Source organism: Nestor notabilis, unplaced genomic scaffold (genome assembly GCF_000696875.1).
Source record: "Nestor notabilis isolate BGI_N333 unplaced genomic scaffold, ASM69687v1 scaffold28095, whole genome shotgun sequence".
Classification (NCBI taxonomy): domain Eukaryota; kingdom Metazoa; phylum Chordata; class Aves; order Psittaciformes; family Psittacidae; genus Nestor; species Nestor notabilis.
Window position 1 is genome coordinate 1 of NW_009930193.1, and position 8,579 is coordinate 8,579.

Here is an 8,579-nt window from a genome sequence, read left to right on the forward strand (position 1 = left end):
AGCGAGAAGCTGGGTGGGAGGGTGGGGGTGCAGGCCCTGCGCTGGTCTATCAGAAGGGACTGGGCTCTGTTGCCGGTAGGGCAGTCCGGCGATCCCTACGGAGCTTTTCGGGCCTCCGTGGTCACAAACCGCCGCCTGGCAGCGCCTCTCAGAGTGGGTTGTGTATGCCGGCTGAGTTGTGGCTAAAAGAAGTCAGGTCTTTATGCAGTGGGTCACCGTGGAACCAGCCCATGGTGCACAGACCTGCGTCGTTACTGGCGTAGCTGGTGCTATATGCTGCTGGCTGCAAGCCCTTTCCGGCGGGGACTTGCTCACTGCGAGATCTTGCAGTTACCATAAAAAGGGCTCGAGATGGGACTGGATGAGGTGCCCGTGCACTATAGACATAGAACGCAGTGACAATAGTGCTTAGAAGTACGTGTGCTGTCTGCGGGAGGCAACAGTAATCTTGCTTTTAAGAATAATAATTCTGCTAATGTTTGTGGCTGTGTCTTAAACAATGTATATGTGTCTACTGCTTTTTTTGTTAATGCTAGAGCTTACTGTAACATCTAGGTGTTTAAAGAGGTAACTGTTATGTTACTTGACCTTGGATCAAATCAGAGGCTGCTCTTGTATCTAATATGGAAACGTATCTCTCATCAAGTACAGATCCCAGTTCAATACTCGTGGAATAAACTTGCTATTTGTTTGCTCTATTTCAAGGCTTCGTTTTACTTGTTTCTCTCAAAAGTCTAATAAGCAAGATGTCTACTAACGAGAATGCCAATACACCATCAGCTCGACTGAACAGATTCAAGAACAAAGGGAAGGATGCCACAGTGAGTATTTTGATGCCATTAATACTTCAGCTAGCCATTATCTCTTTAAACATGTGTTGTAAAAGCTGAGAACTTACTATGAATGTATATCTTCCAGGAAATGAGAAGGCGGCGTATTGAAGTCAATGTAGAGCTGAGGAAAGCTAAAAAAGATGACCAGATGCTTAAAAGAAGAAATGTTAGCACTTTTCCAGATGATGCTACTTCTCCCCTTCAGGAAAACAGGAGCAATCAGGTAAGTGGGTATGTGGAACAGGTGTGCTTAAGACACATGCCTCTCCCAACAAAGCATTCATGTAACTTTTTATTGTACAGGTTTCAGCACACTGGTCAGTTGAAGAAATAGTCAAAGGAGTTAATAATAATAATACAGAGATTCAGCTACAGGCTACTCAAGCTGCCAGGTAAGGAGTTTAGAGGTAACCTATTCAGCTGCACAAGCTAGTATTGGGTAAGGTAAAAGAGATGGTTTATGAGCCACAGTGTCTGCACATGGTAGCAGCTATGGCTGCTCTTATCAGACAGTATTTCAACAAAAACCTGAGTCAGCCTCATGTACAATGTATAGGTGTGCTTACCTTAGTCATAGTCTCATTGAAACCATGTGGCTTTTGAATGTTTAAAGTGCCTGAATATTTTACTAGGAAGTAGTAATTCTTTCTAGTGGTTTTGAAGTGGCAAAATAAATAGTTGTCCATCTTAGAGTTGTAGGAGTTACAATAATAAACCCTTTGTTATAGCAAAAATACCTTTAAACTGTGCTAACACTTGACTACAGAATTTGGGTGCAGTGATGTACCTTAGAATAATATGAACAGTAAGATGACAGGGGTTTGAAGAATGCAAAATTTCCTTTCTCCTTCCAAATCTAAAAAACCTCCTTTAGCAAGCTTATATATTGTTGCAGTGTTGCTTCTGGCAGTCATTAACTTTTCTGCTGAGAAACCTCTAGCAATTTGGATGTATTATGACTATTGCAAGTCTGTTGTGTTTGAGTCTGAGCGGAACTTCTTGTATAGTGAAGACATGTCAAAACCCACGTTAACACAGGTTTAGGAAGCTAGCACTCAGCTTGTCTGTATTTCTTCATATCATGTTGCGCTGCCTTCCTGATTGCTAGAGTGATGTTAAACCTTTTCTTTTTTAAAATATAAATTTTTAGACTGCTTAATCTGTTATTTAAATCTTTGCAGTGGAAATAGTGCTTTGTTTTCCTCCTTAGGAAACTCCTCTCAAGAGAGCAGCAGCCCCCAATCGACAGCATAATTCGGGCTGGTTTGATTCCAAAGTTGGTCTCCTTCTTGGGTAGAGCAGACTGCGTTCCTATTCAGTTTGAATCTGCCTGGGCGCTTACCAACATTGCTTCTGGCACATCAGAACAAACAAAGGCAGTAGTAGATGGAGGGGCTATTCCAGCCTTTATCTCTCTGCTGGCCTCTCCCCATACTCACATCAGTGAACAGGCTGTGTGGGCACTGGGGAATATTGCAGGTATGTCAATATGCTATTTCAGACATGTTCCCTTGTTTAAAATGGTAGGACATTACTACTGACATATCATGCAGCATGCTGAGTGTCTGAGAAACTCGGCTTTGATTATGTTCAAGGCATGCTCTGCAATGTGGAGTATGCTACAGACAGTACTTTGTCTTCAGATCTGGTATAAGATGTCTCATGCAATGCCTGGCAAGCTATGGGTTGTACCGTGTGGGTTGCTTCCACATTTGAGTTCAGTTTTGATAGAGCTATATAGCCATGCTACAACATGGGGCTTCTTCTTGTATCTTTTTGGGTTTGTGACTTGCCAATGAGCTCTGCTCTGTGTTGGACTAGAAGGGGGAATGGAGGAAGCAGATAGCACATATAATTGTGTATGTGATGGCCAATATTATTTGCTTTGAAACAGCTACTTACCAATGTGACAGTATTAATATTCAAGTTTCTCATGCACCTTTCAGGATTACTTGATCTGCCAGTGTTGGATCCCAGCTTTTTTTTTTTTTTTTTTTTAATTAAGAAGTCAATAATATAGTTAAATGTTTGCTCTATTATTATGGCTTCCAACAGCTGTGCATTAAAGGGAATAGTGGATCTTTAACATAAAGGAAATGAGCTCATAAAAGTCCTGTTTGATTGGAGCTTTGAAGTTTCTCCTTAGAGTTTTTAAAACTTAATTATAAGGTACTTTTTTTGTACCATGCAATAGAAGAATTCAGTCAAACTTTAGCATTCCATAAGCATTATGCTATAGAACCAAATCATGCAACCAATGATTATCATGCATTTGAAATAGCATATTATGGGAAGAGCTCTTTTCTAGTGGTAGGGCTTAGATATGTTTTCAAAGAAACACTTAAGTCCCTGCTTAGTTATGAACTCCAGAAAAAAATGTATAGAAAACATATGCTAAACTACCTCTTTTTCCAACAGAGAAAAAATCGAAGCCACTGAGGTTAGAAAAACACATGCTTGTCATATGACTTAACCGTGGCCATAGAAATTTTTTCCTCCTGTTTCTTATCTAGCCCTTCTTAAAGCAGTAGAAGAATTCCTCCCTAAGACATAAAGATGTGCACATGTCCCTCTATCCTGGTCTTCAGCTGGCTATTTTTCTTTTCTCAGGGGATGGTTCTACCTATAGAGATCTGGTTATAAAATTTGGTGCAATTGGGCCACTGCTGAGTCTACTTGCTATTCCTGACCTCTCTTCCCTGGCTGTAAGTGGGCAGTATGATTCAAGTTACAATTACTAATAAGTGAGTAAAAGAGCTCAGTTGCTAACCATTTATTTCAACTCTTGCAGTCTGGATATTTACGTAATGTTACCTGGACCCTCTCAAACCTGTGTCGTAATAAGAATCCCGCACCACCCATAGAAGCCATTGAGCAGATTCTTCCAACTCTTGTTCGGCTCTTGCACCATGATGACCATGAGGTGTTAGCAGACACTTGCTGGGCACTTTCCTATTTAACAGATGGTTCCAATGACAGGATAGAAGTTGTAGTGAAAACTGGGTTGGTGCCACAACTTGTGAAGCTTCTGGGATGTAGTGAACTGCCAATAATGGTAAGCTATCAGACATGCAGATTGCTCTTGCTTGATTTGAGTCATGGATAAAGCTGCAGTTAGACTAGTGTTCGTGTAACTGAATGATTCTTCTTATACATAAATCAGATAGTTGGTTCTAGGTTTTGTGTAGGTAAGGCTTGAGGTTTTATCTTGCCTGGAGACTGCCCCAGTGAGACAAACTACGCTGTTGATGCCTATTGAGCTTCTTTACATAATTGTTGGATTTAACACACAAGTCAGCACAACAATCGACATCCTTTAAAGCTTGCTTTTAACTCTAAACTGCTGTTACAAATCCAGATTCTAGGGACTATTTAGAAGTGGGCTCTATGCACATTAAAATTGCCATATAATAAAGCTGCATTAATATGTTGAAGATAGTTTTCCTAAGCTCTATAATGAGTAGTTTTTTGTAGATTGGCCTTGGAAGGTGTGCAGTTCTAGTATGCTTTATGTCTGCTTATGGTATGCTAATGAGGAGCTTAAAACTCACCAGTAATAACATGTGCTGTTAACTGGGCAGGCTTCAGAAGGGGGACATCAAGTATGGCTGTATTTGTTCAAGCACAGATTCGATGATCCCAATTTTCCTATTTTCATGTTTGTTTCAGACTCCTTCATTAAGAGCCATAGGAAATATTGTCACTGGTACTGATGAGCAGACACAGATTGTTATTGACTCAGGAGCACTGTCTGTCTTCCCAAGTCTCCTCTCTCATCATAAAAACAATATTCAGAAAGAAGCAGCATGGACCATGTCCAACATCACTGCTGGGCGCCAGGATCAGATTCAGCGAGTTATAGACCATGGTCTTGTGCCTTATCTCATTGGTATTCTGAGGAAGGTAAACAAAGACTATATTTACTACTCTGAAGCTTTTGCTATCGCTACTACTATCTGTGTTCAAATACCCTGCATTTATCATCACAGGGGGATTTCAAATCTCAAAAGGAAGCTGTGTGGGCTGTGGCAAACTACACAAGTGGTGGAACAATTGACCAGATCGTGTATCTAGTTCAGGCTGGTGTTGTTGAACCACTACTGAATCTCCTCTCAGCTAAAGACAGCAAAATTGTGCTGGTTATTCTGGATGCTATTTCTAACATCTTCTTGGTATGTAGATGCAGTATACTCGATCACTGTCCAAGCTGTTGCTAATAGTTCTCCAGTAGTTGGTGCCATACATCTTTCCTAAGGTTATTATTCCATGTTTCTCTTGAAGGCTGCTGAGAAGATTAATGAGACTGAAAAACTTTGCCTCATGATTGAAGAGTGTGGAGGTCTAGACAAAATTGAAGCTCTCCAGTCACATGAAAATGAACAAGTGTACAAAGCCTCGTCTAGCTTGATTGAGAAATATTTCTCAGCAGAAGTAAGTGGCTGCAGGATGATTCTTTTCTTAATTTTATCTTCTATTGTAACAGTGATTACTAGGTTAATATGCTACTGCTATTTCAAAACTCTTTTCCCTTTCTTCTAGGAGGAGGAAGATCAAAATGTTGTACCAGAATCTACTGCTGCTAGCTATACTTTCCAAGTTCAGGGCACTACTCCAGATACTTTCAACTTCTAGATTCTGTGTATGTTGCAACCACCTAGAAGTTGTTTGGCACACAAATGACTGCTGCCTCTTTGTCTTAATAGTTCCTCTTTTACTGTGTTTGTTTTTATGTGACCTGTAGCACTTTGTCCAACTGAAACGTACTTGAACAGTTCAAAACTGTACATATGTGAATTTCTAACTGTAAACTTCATTCTTTCTGATATATACTTGTAAATACTTGTTCTCTTTTTGGCTCTTACTGTTCCTGTCGGGGAGAAGAATGCAACTGAGTGGGCAATACAGGCTTCTCGCAAACCATGAGCCACTACTCTGCAAACCTTCTATTATGTTTTACATAACCTGTTGTAATCAATACACTGAGTAGGCTTTTAAAGAGGGTTTCTATTTGAAGTTCAATAAAGTGATATCAAGACATTAAATTTAACTGTCAATTGCTTTCTCAAAAGGTGACTTATAGGGTAAGTATTCTTTATCAAAAATGTAGAATGGCAAGAATGCAGGTCTAAACCATTCAACTCTGAAGACTGGTTTTAAACATCTCCCACTTCTATGTATAGCAGCCATCTATTACTGCAGAACAAACAAACTGCTGCTTGTCTACAGGTATCTTCTATAGATCTCTGATTTGTTCTACCATGTTCATAACTGAGCTGAACTATCTTCTGCCTTTTTAAAGATTGTAGTGGTACTACTTAACTGCAAGTAATAGTGTGGAGGAGGGGTAAGTACAGCAGTTAACGAGTTGTAAGTATGTTCAGGTAGTCCTAGCATAGAGCATAGTAAATGCTTTGAAGCAGTTGCCTGTTCTAGAGGGCAAAAATGAAAGCTTTGTCTTGGAATCTATTATCCTGTTACTCCTAAAAATCTTCAATTGCAGTAACCTACTCTGACTCTAGAGGTGGTTGTACACAGTGGGGTTTGGGAGGGAGGAAGGTAGCGCAGGGAGAGGAAGGACTGTAGTAGTCCTGTTTTCCAGAAACCTTGGATAGAGATCTCATTAACTGGAACCTCCCCAGAGTCCATGTGTCTGACTACATTGACTCAGCTCATTGAGGTGCTCTAGCTGTTACGGTGGTGCAGAAGTCATTGTCATGGCTAGATTTATTTATTTTTTTTTTTTATAAGCATGACATATTTGAAGTGGAGCATGTCACTTTTATAAAACTGAAGGCAGAGCAGAAAACTGTCAAGTAGGGAATTCCTCTAGAGTTCCCCCAGGCTTTGCTTCTGCCTTCATGGAGGGGGAATTTAAAAGAAACAACTGAACAACCCCTTTGTATTCCGCTAAGTGAACCTGATGAAGGAATCTGGTGTTGTGCATTAGTCTGCTTATTGTGTGCTTTCAAGTCTATTTTAAAGTGCATATGCATATAAGTGGATTTTGGTGTCCTTTTAAGATCAGGTATTTTTAATGGAGAACTTATATTTACACCTTTCTCCCATGCTGCTACCACAGACTTCTTTAAACGAGTTATTGCTAATGCTGAAGATGCTGCTCTCACCCCTGTTATCATGGTGCAAGTCTACTACATTTGCTGACAAAAACGGTGCCCTTCCTCACTGGGGGCTGATAATTACATGTGCACTTGCATAACTTCCCTGTGCAAGCAACTTGCTTGGGTCTTAGGTGCTTGCAGGGTAGTGATAATGTCACAGAAGCTAGTGGATAACTTGTCTCCCTGTACATTCTGATCTCTTACTATGGTTAGCAGCAATAATGCTTCCTGCAGAGCTATCACTTGTGAACTCGCTAGCACAAGCACATTTCTGCTGGCCTCCTTAAGCCATATGAATTCCTCTGACCAAGTTGGAAAATGGCCTTAGAGATGCTCACATTGCTGTTAATAGTGTGGTACCTGTCACAAAAGATAATGTCTTGCAACACTCGCTGATTAATGATGACTTTATACTTTTGACTGTACTATTTTAACTAAGCTGCAGTAAGTAATAAGCTTTACTATAGGAATCTCTAAAGATAATCAGACCATTACCTATTGTAACCCTATCGCATCTACTGGTTAAGAAGTTGGCATCAGTGAGACTAACCTTCTGTTTCTGTGCTTGTGCTGCCAGACCAAGGGTGAGACTGAACTGTGGTTGTGTGCCTGCCTTCTGTATTAATGGGAGAGAGTGCAGGTGCCACCAGCACCTGCAGAAGAAGCTGTAGACAGTGCCAGACTGAGGAACAGACCTAAAGTCTGACACTACAATCTCTGCAACACCCTTGGGACCACATTCTGGTATTATCTTATCAGTACCCCTGCAAAGGGGAAAGAACCATCTGCCTTGCAATGCCAAAGCCTTTAATGTTCTGGGGCAAAAAACAATCAAATAGGCTTTTAGCCATCTGCAGTGAAGTTGTGTGTCCTTTGTTTTGTTGCCAGATCTCTTTGACTTAAAAGCATCAGCTCTAAAATAATGATTTTTCTGTGTCTGTAAAGAACTGAAAGAATTAACCTATGCAAATGCAATTATGCAAATTCAGCTTTCACCAATGAAGCCACTGCTTCCCCATACTTTATGTTTGTGTGTTTATAAGGGCAAGGTGAAACATAATTCAGAATTCTTGAGTAATTTCTTCACTCTATAAGATAGGGCATTTTTCCGGTAGAGGGTGCTGCAGGCAGCCTCAGAGTCTCATTTGCTTCTAAGTGGTTGATTCAGAAGTTCAGCCAGCCTGAACTGCTCAGGTATGATGTACTTAATTTTCCTATTAAGAAAATACTGTGATAAAATCCATTGGAGTACCTCTTATAATTACAGGAAATGTCTATGTACTAACTTCTGATTAAATATTGAATATAAGGTATAATGTGCTAACTTCTGATAAAATATTGAATAGAAGGTATAATCTTTTAAAAGTGCTAGGGTACTATTACTTTAAAATAAAACTTGCTTTAATTGCTTTTTGGCACATATGCAGTTAATTCGACTTTCTGTATAAAGTAAAGGGGATGAGAATGCATAACGCTTAATAGTATTGTTTCTACTTTTTCTTTTTGTTCTGAAGTAGTTGTTTCAGAATTTAATATATAGAGTTAACAATAGAACACTGCACATTCTTCTCTAGATGCCTGACAGCTCAGTGGCTTAATAATTAACTTTCTGGGGACTGAGACTGTT

General features: G+C 40.0%; 1 protein-coding gene across 1 annotated transcript; it reads left to right on the top strand.

The window, feature by feature from the left end:
- The first annotated feature begins 728 nt into the window (after nt 1-728).
- Nucleotides 729-5,465, top strand: KPNA2 (karyopherin alpha 2 (RAG cohort 1, importin alpha 1)). The gene is made up of 10 exons (XM_010015302.1): nt 729-821; nt 919-1,056; nt 1,137-1,225; nt 2,044-2,312; nt 3,444-3,538; nt 3,625-3,888; nt 4,503-4,736; nt 4,823-5,005; nt 5,115-5,264; nt 5,373-5,465. The coding sequence occupies exons 1-10, from the start codon at nt 747-749 to the stop codon at nt 5,463-5,465; spliced, it is 1,590 nt and encodes a 529-aa protein (XP_010013604.1). The 5' UTR covers nt 729-746.
- Nucleotides 5,466-8,579: the final 3,114 nt, after the last annotated feature.